This window comes from Lepisosteus oculatus, chromosome 1 (assembly GCF_040954835.1).
Source record: "Lepisosteus oculatus isolate fLepOcu1 chromosome 1, fLepOcu1.hap2, whole genome shotgun sequence".
NCBI lineage: Eukaryota > Metazoa > Chordata > Actinopteri > Semionotiformes > Lepisosteidae > Lepisosteus > Lepisosteus oculatus.
The window spans coordinates 1,111,744-1,130,084 of record NC_090696.1 but is presented as its reverse complement, the minus strand read 5'-3'; the positions used below and the strand labels follow the sequence as shown (position 1 = coordinate 1,130,084).

The 18,341-nt window shown below is 40.0% G+C and overlaps 1 protein-coding gene across 1 annotated transcript in view; it reads left to right on the top strand.

The window, feature by feature from the left end:
• The first annotated feature begins 4,058 nt into the window (after positions 1 to 4,058).
• Positions 4,059 to 18,341, top strand: part of LOC102697609 (5-hydroxytryptamine receptor 7c) — a 28,148-nt gene continuing 13,865 nt past the window's right edge. Inside the window, exons 1-2 of the mRNA XM_069187146.1 lie at positions 4,059 to 4,961; positions 5,499 to 6,578. Coding sequence (XP_069043247.1) covers positions 6,055 to 6,578 — 524 coding nt within the window. The 5' untranslated portion in view covers positions 4,059 to 4,961; positions 5,499 to 6,054. The remainder of the gene's footprint in view (positions 4,962 to 5,498; positions 6,579 to 18,341) is intronic.

Below are 18,341 nucleotides of genomic sequence, written 5' to 3'. Positions count from 1 at the left end.
AAAATATTAATTTCTATGTCACAAAATCAGTTTATTTCTCCCTTTGGAAAGAGGAGTCGAAAACTAAACACAAGGTAATAATTTTATATGTACAAACCTAAGTCTTTTGGAATGAAGAGATTCCAAATCAATTTATTTAGTCAGTCAAATGTTATTTCGGTCATCTAATAAAAGGGATTAACAGATCTTGTCTTTGAGGGCCACATTATCACATGCATTTTATTGTTCTGGTGATAAATTATGTCTAAGTATTTAAAGTGTCAGTCCTGCTGGGGCACTAAAAGGCAGTTCTCTCAGGACAGAAGTAAACCAGTGGCCGTCCATTCCCACGGATCTGTAGTCATGAAGGTGTTAGGGTTCTGAAAGATTGTTTAATTAGATAAACTAATAACCTTTTAGCACAAATAAAAAAAAAACTGAAAATCAGAAGCTGTGGTTCAGGTCTTGCTTTTCAGGAATCACTCTCAAATAAGTTAAAATGCAAATCAGTTAAACCCCTAATAGCAACTCCAGAATTCATACCAGGTGGCTGCTGTGAGTAAAGTAAGTGTGCTGGTGGTAAAGCAGGTAGTTCTCTTCTTTCTGGACCATAATTGTCAGACCACTGAGCCAGTATTGTAACGAACAGTTCTTTCCGGACCCTATGCGGACGACACAGTCCGACGAAGTGGGGAAACACTAGGGAAACGTCATGCAGGAAAACGGGGCTGAAGACAGGGGGGCGTGTCCAAGGTGCGCTGGTGCACGGGGGAGGTGTGGCCGAGGCGAACAATCCCAAAGAGTAATCCATAGAGTATCCAAAACACGAAGGTAAGTCCATAGCCAGGAGATCCATCAAAACACGACGTTAAAACCACGAAGGCCGGGTCGGAACCGGCGGACAGGGGACAAGGAACAGGAACAGGGGTTAAAACCTTAACGGGACCAGGCGCTTCCAGGTCCCGGACTCGCACGATACGGAAATCAGATGCAGAGCCCGGAAGAGCGTCAGCGCCTGGCTTTTAAGGTGGGCAGGGAATGGGAAACAGGTGCAGAGAATGAAGTCTTTAGTGAAAGGGCTGGAGCACCCTTAAGGAGGGGGGACTATAGTCGTGACAAGTATGGTGTTAGCAGATCCTGAGGCTTAGACATTAAACTGTAGTCATGACTACGTAGTCAGCCTGGGACACATGGCAGTTTCACTGCTGCTCAGTGGGGCTGCCGGTGCAGAATGTCTCCTATGTTTCAGCCAGGTGGGAGCTGTGCTTCTGTGGCAGAAGAACGCATACCTTTCTATATGTGAAGCACATTAAGACCCCTTGAGGTGACAAACACTATATGAATGTAGGGAATTCACTTTTTTTCTTCTTCTTTAAAGTGCAACATACAGTAAATGCATTTATTGTTATCATTCAGTTATTTGGTCTGCACAAGAGATACAGGAAACAGCTGAGCTCCACTGCAAATCTATTAGTGTAGCAGGTGAACACAGAGCACCCCCTCACCTTGGATTCTTCTCTTTTCACTCCTCAGGATCCAACTTGTGGGGGTGACACCACTTTTAAAACATTTACAGAGGTTTTCACAAGAAATATATTTTACTGATTAAAGGGGATACTTTTATTTCTTTGGCTCCTGGATGATTTGTTGATAGCTAAGCAGAAGATTTTCATGAAAATAACACTGCTGATTCCCACAAAACATTAGTAATAACTAAAATATGAATCTTGTAGGATATTTCTAGTCAACAAAATGAGGAAAAAATAATTATCTTGCAGGGTTAAATAACTTGGTTTGCTTCTTTATCATTATGTTCTCTGTTTTAACACAGTATGACACAGTGATAGTCAGCATGGATTTAGAAAAAAATGGTTCTTTCTCATCTAATTTATTGGAATTATTTGATCAAGTGACTTTATTAAGCCTTTTGAAAAAGTTCCTCATAGAAGATTAATTCTCAAGTTGTAGGCTGGAGGCATTCAAGAAAATGTGTGTTTTTGGATAAGGAAATGCTTAATGAATAGAAATAGTACAGAAAAGCTGTAAATAATCATATTGGATGGATTAATTAATGGAGTACCAGAGGTCAGTGCTAGGACCACTGCACTTCCTAAGTAATATTAATGATCAAGACTTTGCTTTAGTTAACAACCTATTCAGGTTCACATATGATTCCAAAATAGGAGAATTAAGAACAGTGCTTTATTAAAAATTTAAGACTGGAAAATAACTTTTAACGGGGCCTTATCTGGCGTGTTCCATATACCTCCACAACTCTTTGGAAAAATAAGTGCCTCCTGTTTTCAGATATAAAAAGAATCCCGTAAAGTTTCCACCTCTGTGTTCTATAGTTAAGAAAACAATTACAGAAGTTCAGCTATCTAGGAGCTCAGGTGCTATAACCAGGTTGTAGACGGTCATTCTTTTCGTGTCTCCGTGGTTTTCTGCTTTGACAGTCGAGTTACCCAGAATGAAATGGTTCAGCACCGCGGACAGTTCTCACAAATCTGCAAAAGGTGCTTAAGACTTCTAACGGAAGTTCCGACATGCGAACAGGGGGGGAAATTTAATCAGCCACATATCTTTAGTTTAATAATGTCATCGCTTCTTGCTGTCATTTTAACTGGTTTCGTCCTTTTATCGATGTAGTCTGTGCCACACTTGCTCATGCCCTGACCGAGTTTCAGATCCCGAGTCTTGCCGCACGCTCTCCAGACACAGGGATCTTTAAAGGCCTGGCGAACGTCCGAGAACAATGCTGGGGGCATCGAGTTAACACTTCAGTGACAGCGTATAACTCATTAAACTTTTCAGACTTTATCCATAAAAATTGTATCCTGAATTATATACAGTACAGTAACTCTAAAACTAAGGGATATCAATTAATAGTGGGAAAAAAAAGTTCGAATAATCTTTTCTGTTCTAGAATAATCGATTCTAAATTAGGGTGACCGGACATCCTCTTTTTGAGACCTTAAATATCGGTCCGACTTATAAAAATTCCAAAAATTGTCCGGGATTTTGTTTTGCTCGTTACTCAGACTGTAAACAAACATAGATTTACGGATTTTCGTTCGTTCCACGCGTTATCGGTAGATGTTTTGAATTTACACGCTGCGTAGCTTGAAAAGGGTTTTTGTGTGCGTGTGGCTGTTTTTATGGCCATGACAAATAGCAATGTTTAACTTGTTTCATTATATTTCAAAATGTTTCGTTTAAATTGATCATTTTTGCAACCACTGAGGACTTCTCCTAAATTATTACGTCTTCAATATTTCATCAGATGTTGACTTTGTTGTGTTAAAATGGAAAAACACCGTTATTTAAAATAGGGCTACTGTATATTTTTATTTTTTCCTTGTTTGCCATTATAGAAGAGAAATAGCAACCCTGCACCTGTTTAAAAGTTTACTAAGAAGTTTAATAAAAACTAAAGAGTTTAAATTGATTTTTGTTATTAGAAAAAGTAATAAAGATTCATTACTTTGGAGGCATGTGTCAAATGTCGATAATCCCCCCCTCCCCCCGTCCTCTTTTAAAAAAAATATGGTAACCCTATATTCGTAATCTCACAGATTCGTGATTAAATAAAGTTATTCCACTATCAACTTTTTAAGAAACACATTTGTGTTGATAATCACAACAAACGGAAACATTCCTGAAATGAACGCAGAGTTTTTACATACATCACGACGACAGCAGATGACTGAGCACAGTTGTCCACTTTCACGTGCTGTTGTTCCGACTAACCAGGACGTCTCTAGATTGATCTTTCTATCATATAAACTATATTCCACGTTTACGAAGGCGAAAAAACAGCATCGCTGGAATATGGAGTTATGTGTTTAGAAATACCGAGTGTGCTGCTATGCGGTCACACTGTACTAATTGGGTTTATTGCTATTTTAGTTGTTGAAATTGGCGTGTTGTAGTTGTGTATTACGGAAGCGCATTGCTGCCATCGAGAACAAAAAACGGTATATGTGTATATCTATATGTGTATATCTTAAAATATGTCGTTATTACGATATAATTTTCATGTACATGTGAGATAATTATCTTCTGAACATGTGATAATTATTACGTAATTAAGAGATGCACATAAAATACTTTTTTGACTGCAACAATGCACTTAAATTCTGTTATTGCCACTAGGGGAAAAAGCGAGTGAATTATTGCATATCTCACACAGCGTCATTGTGCTCAGTGTCACTAACATTGTTTGGATGAATGAAGGTTTGGATTCAAAAGTAGAATCCTGCGCGAGCTACAGTATATGCAATGGCTGACGCGGTTGATTATAAACCGAGATTGTTCTAGAAAATGACGCTTTCTGAAGCCACGGGAATTCTGGAATGAAACAACCGCGATAAAATGTGGGTGTGTTGAAAACCACGCACTTTGTGTTCCAAGAGGGGCAATGTGTGTGTGCGTGCTTTAAAATCACCAGCGGGAAATATCATGGCATTAGAAAACCACTCATTGTGTTGGTCATTTTATGATCCGAAAATATAGATTCCATCGTTTCAGTTTGTAAACAAATATCTTTTTTAGGTTAAATCTTAAAACGTGCATAATCACCTAAAAAAATAATGATAAAGTGATGAATAGTCCGAGGACGGGGAGCAGAGCATGAGAGTCGCTTGTACTGTCCACGATACCCCTCAGGAAAATGGAACAGACTCAGAGCGCGCGTCTAAGAGTAAACATGCGCTTCTAACTGGGAATCGCTTGAGGTCGAGACGCGACAGCACAGAGCAGTTTCAGTAATGCTGAGCACACTTGGTAAGCAAAAGGACGACGGATACAACGCAAGAACTGGGTCTTGAAAACTACATTGGATTTTAAAATGATAACAACATTAACACGTGTATTTCAAAGGGGTCATCGCTACGTACATAACTTCATGGACAAAGTGGTAAAATGAAGAAGACGTGCAGGGATTTCAGAATCTTACCTACAGTCGTCTTATACAGTACCTGGTAAGTGCTAGAACCAACACAACTTGTAAATCTTAGCGCAGAGTTGGGATAAAAACTAAGAGTAAGCGAACAGCGAGGAGGACAGACCGCACACTCAAAGCTTCATGCTAATTATCATTGTATTTTTCTCTTATCACCACTCAGATTATTTGAGCTCTTAATTATTTGAACCTGTTTTTTCTCAGAGTCGAGTGTTTTCATTAATTTTCTTGTGTGCTTGTTAATAATTGCAAATTAAACGCTTCGAAAGGCGTTTACTCAGAAAGTAACCGGATTAACATGAATCATAGCAATCACACACGTGACAAAATAAATCACACCCAGAAAATGGTTTGAATATTGTATTGTACATTCAAGCCTTACTAATCTGTATACATACATTCAAAAACGACTTTAATAAAACGCAAGAAAATATTGAAATTATATGAAAATATTGACAATTTTCTTGAGTTGAAAATGAAATACAAACCATATACTTTATTTGTTGTTCAGAAACATCTTAAAGTGTAAAAGGTTTTGGTATTTTTTTTTATTTAGACGGCTGATGAACAATATTTCTGATGTGCATTAAGACTGGAGAGCGGAACTGCGAGCGAGCGGGTCCGGGCAGAGAGGTGGACTTGCACTGTGAAACGCGCGACCACAATCGCTCCGACTTCGGGAAGGTCTGGCGACATCTGTAACCCTCAAGGTGGACGAATAAGTGAGAGGAATAAGCTATTAGTTGTTTAAGTTGAAAAAAAAAACTACGTGTGCAAGATCCTGCGACTTTTAACCAGAGGTAAACAATTTAATGGACTCACTGCACTAACACTTCTAGGACTTTGACTTGGATAATGCTGGTACAGACATTTTCCCCAGAGCCTCATGCTCACTCCCCGGAGCCTTACTCCCCAGTGTATTGCAACGAAAATGGGAATTAATGTTTTATCCTTAATATGGCCGCACTTCCTGCTCTTTAAATTCTCATCATTCACCGGAGTTAATAATGACCAGGGGCCTGCGGAATGCATGCAGACTGACGATTTGTGCTCACTGACCATGTGGACTGTTGCCCAGCTGGACTAACGCAGCCCGCAGCACACGGGGCAGGATGGTGATGCACGACAGCCCCACTCTTATCCTCAACAGCCAGCTGTCCCTGGGAGAAGAGCAGGACCTGGCGCCCTGGCAGGGTCTGAAGCCCACCGCGCTCGTGACCGATGGCCCTTCCGCCGTCGCCTTCAAACCCACTGTCCAGGAGCGGCTGACAGGCTTGGGAAACGGGACTAATTCCACTGAGCTCAGTGGTGACGTCCTGCTGTACGGGGATGTGGAGAAGGTGATTATCGGGATCGTGTTGTCCATCATCACCCTCACCACCATCAGCGGAAACTCTCTGGTCATCATATCGGTCTGCATCGTGAAGAAGCTCCGGCAGCCCTCCAACTACCTGGTGGTGTCGCTGGCCGCTGCAGACCTGTCGGTTGCCCTGGCGGTCATGCCCTTCGTCATCATCACAGACCTGGTGGGCGGGAAGTGGCTCTTCGGAACCTTCTTCTGCAACGTGTTCATCGCCATGGACGTCATGTGCTGCACAGCTTCCATCATGACTCTCTGCGTCATCAGCGTGGACAGGTGAGAGCGTGATGTACAGCACAGCAGTGTCTCCGAGCCACTCTCAGTGTGTGAAGGGGAAATATTCCTGAGTATTCTGGCAACAAGGTACTGAATTTATAACAAAAACAAAAGATGATGATGATGATGATAAAATACGTTATCAGTGATAATAATAATGTATTATGTGACAAGTGACAGAGAAATATAGACATACAGTACATAACCGGTGTTTTGAATATTTCAGAGAATGCCTGCCAGGAGGGGGCAGTGTTGGAAAAGTGGGGAAAATGGCAGCAGGGCACCCCTGTTCTGTCCTTCGGTTCCACCGGTTGTTCTCTTACAGAGGACTCTGTGCACACTGACATAGAAAATATGTCCGTATTTTGCTCCGTAACAAAAAAAAAAGAATGTTTGTCAGCAGTTCTGGCGCCTCAGGCTGTGTCCAGCAGGGTGGTGGAGAAAAGGATGTGTGACTTACAGTGTATCCCAGTGTATTCCACTGACCATAGTTCCTCCAGTTACCCATCACTCTGAGTCAATTAAATATTGTTATTCAGATTAATGGTATAATATTTGGTGGCACAGTAATGCAGTGGTCAGCATTGCTGCCTTCCAGGGCTGGGGCCCTGGGTCAGTTCCTGGGGTGCTATCTGTGTGGAGTTTGTATGCTCCTTTATTCTCAAGGGTTTCCTCTGGATGTTTTGGTTTCCTTCCAGAGTGCAAAATCATACTGGGTGGCTAATTGGCTTCGGGGAAAGCTGGCCTTTGTGTGAGTATGTGCATATCTGTGTCTGTATTTGGTCAGTAGTGAACAGGTTAAAGTGTTAGAAAATGGATGGATGGATTTAATATTTGTTAATTTGAATTTAGTAGATTTGCATGCAAGCCCGACCTTTCACTCACCATTTCTCAGTGCAACACAGACACCTTCACTGAACTGATGGTCAGAAGGAAGCAAAGAATTAAGCTTAGTGCTCACCTGCTGTCCAAAAGTACATATAATCTGTCAATCACAAACAAGATTTCTGATACTTTTGAGATGATGATGTCAGTTCAGTGTCAGCATTTGACTACGTTCCTTTCTTCAGTGACGTAAGAACATAAGAAATGTTACAAAAAAGAGTGGGCCATTGGAAATTTAGTTAATTGATCCAAGGATCTCATCCAGGTGTTTTTTATAGGAAGCGAGGGTATAGACTTCAATAACATGGCTGGGTAGCTTGTTTGATGTTCCCACAGCCCTTTGCATTATGAATTGCCTCTTGATCCACTGTCCACTGTTTTGTGTTTCTGTTCCAGCAAGCGGGATCTGTGATTCCCTTCAGTCTGGCGAACACTGACTGAATGCATGTGAAAGGAGTGCCAGAAAGGGCAGAGATCTTACAGTTGTGTATGTGTTACTATTCTTCATTCCAACAATCTCTTGCTGAACTGATATAGATCCCCTGGGCTTCTTACACTGGGGGCTCATGACACAAAAGTCATGGTTCCCAATCTGCAAGGGACCCAAAATCAGGTTTTCGATCCATGTTGGTCTCTTTTTGGTAGAGATGTGTTCAGTCTCAAGTGGAACCCTACAAAAAGCAAGTTTGCAGGTTGGCCAAAGATCATGGTTATACTGTAGGTCAAGATAACTCCATCTACAAATGAATTAACGACCAGGGGACTGAAGGAGAAGTCTAACGTTTTGTAAAGAGGAAGTGAGAATCTATTCTCAGTTAGTTGAACTTTTACAACATGATGTACCATTTGCAAAGGTAATAGGGAAGATGGGTCTGCCAGTGTGTGTGCGCAGCCAGAGAGTAGGATCTGTAACATTTCACAGCTGCAGTATAGCATTATTATGAGAGAACTGATTGACAGATCAGAGATTAATACATTTTTAATAACTGTCTTTAATAAATTATGATAAGAATAATGGGATAGGAATGATAGTAATGATAGGAATAATGGGAAATAACTGTTACTCTGTGCAGATTAAAATGAGCACCTTGGGTATTTGTGAGCAGAGCAGAATGACAGGAGAACAGGCTTGAGTCCCTCTGAAGAAGAATACCAAAAGAATGGCTGACGCTTTCCTACAGATTTTCTCCCAGTAAAAACTAGGGGATTTGCCCATTTACACATCCAGACAATAGTTACAAAGATAGATTTGTTGGTTTAAATCAGAGGTAGATAACAGTGCAATGGTCTATACTGTTCCATTTCAAGCCTAAATGCTTTAGTTATCCATATTTTGTATTGCAGACTAAATTGATTTAATCAAGGGAAACTTATTTTATCTTTTTCAAAATCATCTATGATATCCTAAAATACATGTATCAATGAAAAATGTTCACCTATTGAAAAAATAGACTTCATTTTGCTAGGTTTCTGGTTCCTTTTGAGACTAAAGATGCTTTCGGCACATTTGAGCATCTGTGCAGGATAAATAATAATAATAATAATAATAATAATAATAATAATAATAATAATAATAATAATAATAATAATACTATTGCATTATGGAGAATAACAATGTTATGTGAAGTAATGTGTTGGATTGAATTCCCCATGTTACTTTTGATTGCTGTTTGTTTATGAATGCTTTGCATTGCTTTGAATGCTTTGAAGCTATTTTTGAGTTCAAACTAGAAGTAGGTTATTTTGAGCTTCTTTTTAGATGATCTTATCTGTCTTTGCAGCGGTGTGCTAAATATAGCTTTTTTGAGGAAGAAGACGGGAAAATTGATTTCTTAAGAATAATGGCATCATGAGCATAAAATAAATTGTATTTTGCTCTTCCAGAAGAAAAAGCTTCCTCTTTCTGTATCAGACCTGACACATATTAAATGACTATCCACTTTTAATGTCTCTGTGACTACTGCACAGGCTTGTTTTGGTTTTCTGTGACACCTCAGTCCCATAATAATGATCACTTACAGTATTTAACATCAATTAAAAGTTAAATGGGGATCAATTGTATTTTTAGAGTAATTCAGATTACTGTAAAATGCTATTACAGTAAATACTAAAAAGGTGTATTACAGGCATCAAGAAACAATGAGGAATGCATTAGAACAAATTGTTACACTGGCACAAAAAACAAAACAGAATCATAAGTATTTATTTGAGGAAGGTAATGTATACATCACTTTTATATACAGTTAATGTGTTTTATCTTTTAAATTACAAAGGTTTTAGTTTAACGTGCAGTAAATCGGGGAAGTGCCTGGAAGTGTATTAGGAACATTAATTAATAGAGATATGGGAGTTGAGGAAAGATCAGAGTAAGTTAACAACTTAACAAGACGTAAAATTGTACAAATGTAAGTTGCTTTAGATAAGGTGCCAGCCCAGTAGTTTAATAAGCAGACCTATTCATTTAATAAATGGACTATAATTATTAGTCCTGTAATAAAACAAATGGTCTGTGGAAAACGTCAGTGAATGACTGAATTGGCAAAAAGGCGTCAACAAAGTGGAATAGACTGGCTCTTCTGATTTTATTCACAATGCCTTGATTCTTTACATAGGTTTATCACAGGTGGCCCTGACACACAAGAGTTTATCACAGGTGGCCCTGACACACAAGAGTAGCCCTAGAGAAATTGGAATCAATGAATTAGAAGTTTCATACAGGAGAAATCTGTCCTCAGGAGAGGTCCTGAAAATCTGCAAGAGAGATAAGAAAGAGTAGAGTCAAAAAGGACCCAAGAAGACAAAGGAGCAGGTAGGTAACTGTGTATTTTGAAAAATGCATATGATAGAAGCCATTGCAACTATATTTTGTAACAATGTAATAATTATAATTCCTTTCATATACAGTATATCTTTAGTTATGTAATTTGATTCGGTTGACAGTGGGCACCTGGGTGACACTGGGCAGTTGTTCTGCACCAGCAACCACACTACCCCCTACCTAGTGAGAAATTGTTTCACTACTTGAACTAAGAAAAACAATATTTTTTTAGATTAGGTCTTGGATGTAAAAGAGGATACATAAAATGGATGCATGCTCAGATTGAAGTTCTGACAGTCAGAAGTCAGGACAGAAGAATGGATTCGGGTAAAAGCAAGGGCGGAGCGGTGTGCTTCATGGAAAACAACTCCAGGAGGAGATTATTTCAGCATCGTGCTCTCCGCATCTTGGACATCTGACAATAATTTCTATCTACCGTGGGAGTATACTGTACATTGTTAGTTCTCACAGCGATGTATATTCCGCCACAGGCAAATATCACAAAGGCATTGGATGAATTACACTGACTTCTAAACAGACATGAGAACTCACACCTCAAGGGGGCATTTATTATAGCGGGTGATTTCAATGGCGCGAACTTGAAGAAAACAATGCCTAATTTACATCAGCTATAAACTGCCCGACACGCAGAACAAACACGCTGGGTAATGTTTTTACTCCCTTCTGGGATGGTTACAAAGCCCTCCCCCGACCTTTTGGCAAATCTGATCACATTTCTATTCTGTTACTTCCCGCCCACAAGCAGAAGCTTAAACAGGAGAGGCCCGCGATAAGAACTATTCGGTGTTGGTTGAATGAATCGGATTCTATATTACGTCACTGTTTTGCCACCACTGACTGGTAGATCTGTGAAACTGCCGATCTACATTATGTACCATCTACATTATGTTACGGGCCACAATAGGTCCCCAGGATTACTCTTTGCATACACCCAAATAAAAAACTGTGGGTAAATGGTGAAATATGCACCAAGCTGAAAGCTAGGACAGCTGCTTTTAACTCTGGTGACATGGAAAGGTATAAAAAATCCAGATATGACCTCAGAAAAGCCATCAAAATAGCTAATTACAACTATAGAGTTGAATTAGAGTCGTATTATCACGGTTGCAACCCAGAATATGTGGAGTGGAAAACACACCATTACAGACGATAAAGAGCAGCCCAGCTACAGTATATCACACAACTGGCTCTAAACACTGGAGCCCCCCAAGGCTGTGTGCTTTAGCCCTGTCCTCTACTCCTTATTTACCCATGATTGTGACACCAGGCATAACTCAAACTCCATCATTAAGTTTGCGGATGATACAACGTTCATCGGCTTGATCACAGATGGTGATGAGTCGTCGTACAAGGAGGAGGTTGAAACCCTGGCAGCATGGTGCCAGGAGAACAACCTCTCTTTGAACATCAATAAGATTAAGGAGATGATTGTGGATTATAGGAAACAACAGGGAGGAGACCACACACTTATTTACATCAACGGGACTGCAGTGGAGAGGGTCAGCAGTTTTAAGTTTTTGTGAGTTAACATCACAGTGGACTTAGCTTGGTCTCGCCACACAAACATTGTTAAAACAGCACAGCAGCACCTATTCTTTCTCTGTAGGCTAAAGAAGTTCGGCATGCCGTCATATATCCTGGCTAACTTCTACAGGTGCACTGTTGAGAGTATCCTGACTGGCTGCATCACTGCCTGGTATGGGAGCTGCTCTGTCCTGGAGTGCAAAGTACTGCAGAGGGTGGTGAAGTCAGTGCAGCTCACTACTGGCTGTGAGCTACCAAACATCCAGGATATCTTCTCAGTTAGATGTCTTAAAACCTCTTAGTCCCAGTGACACATTTAGCCAATGTCCGCCTGGAATTTTCTCCCCTTAAACAATTTGTTATATCTCTGCAGCAGAACATAGCAGGAGTCTGATTCAGGTCTTAAATCGAAGCTAACCCCCTTGAACAGTCAAATGTCTTATATTTCTTAATGTGTCTACTCAGAAGACAAACATATGAAAAAAAAACCCAATAAAGCAGGCGAAAATGTTTTTTTGGTCTTCAGAGGTCAGATTTTTAAACTATATGCATGTCAAAGGCCTGGGAATGATTTGAAAACCTTGTTCTAGGTGACTACTAGCTTGGATAAAAATCTGTGACAAATTGATCAATTAGAAAAAATTCGACATCATGTTTTGTGAAGACTGGACCTGGAATTAAATTTTACGCCTATAATAATAATAATAATAATAATAATAATAATAATAATAATAATAATAATAATAATAATAATAATAATTGCTTACACTTATATAGCGCTTTTCTGGACACTCCACTCAAAGCGCTTTACAGGTAATGGGGTCTCCCCTCCACCACCACCAATGTGCAGCATCCACCTGGATGATGCGACAGCAGCCATAGTGCGCCAGAACGCTCACCACACATCAACTATTAGTGGGGAGGAGAGCAGAGAGTAATGAAGCCAATTCATAGAGGGGGGTTATTAGGAGGCCATGATTGGTAAGGACCAATGGGAAATTTGGCCAGGACACCGGGGTTACACCCCTACTCTTTTCAAGAAACACCCTGGGATTTTTAATGACCACAGAGAGTCAGGACCTTGGTTTTACGTCTCATCAGTAGGACGGCACCTGTTTACAGTATAGTGTCCCCATCACTATACTGGGGCATTAGGACCCACGTGGACCACAGGGTGAGCACCCCCTGCTGGCCCCACTAACACCTCTTCCAGGAGCAACCTTAGTTTTTCCCAGGAGGTCTCCTATTCAGGTACTGACCAGGCTCACACCCGCTTAGCTTCAGTGGTTTGCCAGTTGTGAGTTGCAGGGTGATATGGCTGCTGGCCATATAATAAAAAATCATAAAAATATTGAAAATAATAAGAATAAAAACCATTGCAATTGCTATAAAAACCTTTAGACACTGCTAGAGAGCCTTTATCTGCTGTTATGCAATGAAAAAAAACCTCAGAAAAAAATTGGTGTGAAAAAAAGGCGCACTGATAAGAAACTGATAAAAAACTGATTGATTACCCCTTCTGAGTCAATGATTGACAGCTAAAAGGTAGGCGGAATGCAGCCCGAGGCTTCTAGAGGAAGTCTTACCCCCTAAGGGCTCTGAATGGCTGAAAATTCAATGAATGATGGTGCTTTTTACCAATCAGATCGCCTTATTTCTGGCGGTCCTACTTCAAACATTTACTACAAAGTCAGCAACGTTCCATAGCCTCCAGGTCTGGAGATAAGCTAGTCTAGGCTACTGTGGATATATGTTATGCTTCAGAATAAGGTAAAAACATGGGATACATATATTTTTTGCTGGTTTTTGCTTTTGTGGTCTTGTTTCGCTGGCTTATTGATTTCGTTATCCATGCATATTGGAAGTTTGGAAGTGCATCATTAGATAAAAAGTGACTTTGTGATCGATTGTCTTGGTTTTTTTTTAAAAAGGTTTTTTTTAAAGCTCCGGTTGTCCTTTTTTGATTGATAACATGGTTTTGTGGTTTTGATGTTAAAAAACGATTAAAAATTACGAAGGAATCAAAGGTAGATATTGATTTACACCGCAGACGTGCACGACCACACTGAGGATAGCACACATGTGGCCTTATGGACGTTCTAATGCAATTTCTAAAAGTGGTTTTGTGAAAAACAATTTTTACACTTTTTGATTAATAAAAGGTTTTCTGTAAAGGTTTTGTGGTTTTGGTGATATGAAATAATGAAGTGAGATGGTACTTTTGAGGCAGGTTTTTCCGGAATAGGGGTCGTATATGCGCACGTTTGGGATTAAGAGAAGGCCAGGTCTATTCTCAGGGATCCCAGTCATCCTGATCATATACTCTCCTACTGTCTGCCAAATGGTATTGAAACATTCAGTCAAAGACCAACAGATTATGGAATAGCTTCTACTTCCAGACAATAAGACTGCTGAACAGCCAAGCTGCAGTCACCATCAGCAAATCACCCTAATGGTCACTGATAAATGGTCAGGGTCACATGGACATGTAGTATTTTTCATTGTATTTGGCATATTGTATATTGCACTCTTTGGACATAATACATTGTATACAACTTGGACACATAGTAGTTCTATTCATATTGAGCTTATTTTTGTCTTATTTTATTTTATTCAATCCTCATTGTGTTGTTTTTATTATGTAATTTGAAATTGTAACTTTTAACTCATGCAATTTTTATGCTATTTCCTCCAGTGAGCTTGTGGAACAAACATTTAATTGCCAGCAGTTACTGCTGTACTCTGTATTGATGTGCATTGATAAATAAACTTTGAACTTTATAATAAGTAGAGTACCACTGGCATCTGTATTAGAACAACTATCCTTCCTAATTTATATTAATCTGGATTCTGTTAAAGTTAGCAAGCTAGTCAAGTTCACAGTTACTAGATACCAAAGATACCAAAATAGGAGGATTAGCAAATTCTGTAAAAACAGAAAATGAAGTTTAATAGCCCAGAGTGACCGTATACAATCTAGACTTAAAGGAATGTTTTACACCAATTGCCTAAAAGAACTGAACTATTTTAGTCTTGAAAATAAGGGACCAGTTTCATGTATTCAAAGTCCTCAGAAGCCCTGACAAAATCAATTTACTTCTACAGAATAAACAGGGAAATGTGTGAAGTAATTCAAAACTGAAAACAAGAAACATTTTTACGCAATGTGGTCTGAGGCATGCAATCTACAGTAGTTATTCTATTGAAATTAAAATCCTGTCTTCTGTCAAGAAACATCTGCATGAGGGTTTTGGATCAATTAGCTACTAAGTATCTAGTGGAACTAGACAGGCTGAATTGCTTCTTTTCATTGATTAGCTTTCTGTGGTCTTAAATGCAGTTTATCACTCAGTTCAACTTTAAGCATATAAATGTGTATTCCTTTGACAGTTCTTTTTGCACACTGAAATGAGGGTTCATGTGGGATGTCCCTTGGAGGCTTCCTTAGGGAGAACCCATTCCAGTGTTTGAATACAATCAGCTGGAGTCACTCAGGAACATTTCTAACCCTTAGCTGAGTACACTTGTTAACACAGCTGAAGAGAGTCTGCTGGTTTAACTGGGAAGAACAGAGGAAAGAGCTCTCTTTTGGAAGAAAAAGAATAGTGGAGAGAGGCTCTTAGAAAGTGAGGGAAATAATTAAAATCACAGTATTATTCTTTAGAGGTTGGAAATAGTCCAGCCTCTTTTATAATTATGGAAAAATTTATATGAAAGTCTAAAAGTATAGTTAGAACTCTGATAGGAGTACATTTCTTTTGGCTTTGGTTATTTTGATTTACCGAAAAGAAATACTGAGAAATACTTTGTGGTGAAACTTGAAATAAACAAGCAGTTTATTGATTAGTTATCTGACAATGAGAAGAATTGACAAGAATTGTCAGAATCAGGTATTTACAGTATGTGAATTAAAATTCCTCAGAAGCCAAGCTGAGGTTGATATATATATAGCATAGGTATTGAACTTTATTGATCCTTTATTCATTGTATAATTGAATCAATACATTTCAAACCTAGCAGCTACAGAAATATTAAATAAATGTTGTTTTTTTGTGACTAAAACAGCTGAACCTCTCTGGTTCTTAACTCTGCCCCTGAATCTTTTGCAAGGGAAGGTGCCTGGTGTGGATGGTTACCATGCCACACCATCCACACCAGGCACCTTCCCTTGCAAAAGAGCTCGCTGTATCACCTGCAAGTACACAGCCACCACCACACTCATTCAAGGCCCCTCAGGACAATTCCGGATCACCCAGACAGCATCTTGTACCTCCAGCAACCTTATTTACTGTATCTCTTGCAGTAAATGCCCAGCCATCTACATTGGGGAAACAGGAAGGAGACTCGGAGACCGCTTCAGAGAACACGTCAGGGCTGTGAAGATTAAAGATCTCTCCAAGCCCATTGTTTCTCATTTCACCTCTGACGGCCACGACCACTCTAATCTCTCCGTCTGTGTTCTCAAAGACGGTTTTCCGAACTCATACATTAGAAAGACCACCGAAACTAAAATTATTCTGCAGCTAGGATCACACATTCTCCCTTCCCTTAACGACAGATTACTGTTCTTTTACATTTTCTCCATTCATTGGAAGTTTCATTTCACACCTCTCTGCACTCATTCTGACTTCACACCTCTTGATTGGCCTCTCTTTCTGTCCCCTGCTCCCGCCTCTCACTCCTCCTCCCTCTCAACCTTTGTTCTCCCGCTACTTTACCTTTGCCTACTCCCCTGTCTCTCTCACACCTGAAGAAGGCTCCACGGCCGAAACGTTGAGTTCTCTTTCTTCTTTTTTTCAGCATGGAATAAACCTATTACTTGTTCCTTAAAAAAAAACTGTAAGGCTAGCTCAACTCTAATAGCCTAATCTTTTAGTATGAGCACAAAATCATTAGCATTGTTAGATCCCGTTTCACAATTGGAACAAGCTGCTAGCGCTACACTCCAGACAATAATTGACAAATGTTTAAATTACCTACACTGCCAGGGGTGTTATTTAATTGGTGTCCTCAGATTCAGAATGAATGCCTTTATTTTGCTAACTCCTGATCGCAGCTAACAAATGTGTTTGCAGCTACTCTGGTGCTCATCACTATTAGCCAACTTTTAGAGTCACATTTTGCGAATGATCAGATATTCAATTACAGCACTCCTTCAGCTTGCATTAAATGTCTGGGAGCTGAATCCTTGTTTGTGAGTGGCAGGTTTATTATTTGATTAACATAATTCATTGCAAGTTTTCTTGCCAATGGTCTAAACTGCCTGCTTTTCTCATGAGGAGCTCTGGAAATTCTAAAGATCAACTATTATTTTAATTTACAATGTATAAACTTTAGAACAATCCTTACTTGCTCCCTTTGTTTAGTGGTAGAAAATGCATTAGTGCTAGGCAATGTGTAAAGGTCATTACAAATGCATAATGACTTCTTTGAGGAAACAACACCCATTTGCAGACATACTCTGCATAGAAAGGTGCATCAGCCTAATTGTGCTCTATGTACTATACATTGCCAACATCAGCTACATAAGAAAGGTTACAAACTCCTCTCCAGGACATGGAATCAGACAGCCAGGACAAAGAGCTCAAGGCAGAAGGATGGTGCAAAGGATGGCAGTGGATGGTCCAAAGTGCAAAACAAAATCATTTTTGGAGACTCCATTTTCCAGAACCCTGTAACTGTGGCTTGCATTGGACATCATAAGACAACAGACTGCTGTCTCCCTGGGGCTGGAGGGGGTGATATTGTCCATAGAGTCATCAAACTCCCTAAAACAAAAAGGTGAAGACTCAATTGTTGTTTTCCGTGTAACACCCGCAACCAATTCCAACACACTGAAAACCAACAGAAGAACAGGACCAAAACAGTGGTCTTCACAGGAATCCTACCAGCACCAGGCAAAGGAAAGCAATGTCTGAAGTTAAAATGACTACACAGCACATGGCTGAGGATATGGTGTACAGAAGAAGACTTCAGCTTTCAGGGCCACTGGACACTGGAAAGAACAGCTGTGCAATTTGTATGGATTACATCTAAGTGAGGTGGGCACCAGGATCCATAAAAAACAAACCTTCAATCTAAAGAAATAACATAGAAGCTACAAGATTGTCAGGTAATTATGGTGTGACTGGAATAACAGAAACAAAGCATCACAATCGTAATCCCTCCCCTTAAGGGTGTTCCAGCTCTTTCTTATTTTGTTAACTACTTGAACCTGCCCCCATTCCTCCCCTCCCCTTATTTAAACCGGGCACTCTTGCTACTCTGGGCTCTGCATTGGAAGATGGATGCCCAGAGACCCGCCTACCATCAAGTCACCCTACGCCCGTGGTTTGAGGGCACAGGCCTCCTATCGGTGTCCTGACCCAGCTGAGTAAGGGCTTAGAGCGCCTGGCCTCGTCATCCCATTTTTATTCTCTGTCCCTGTACTGGATCCCATTCCGGCATTAAACTCCATCTTGTCTTGATTGGATCACCTGGATTTGGACTTTTGGACTTCGCCCCGGAACAAAAGT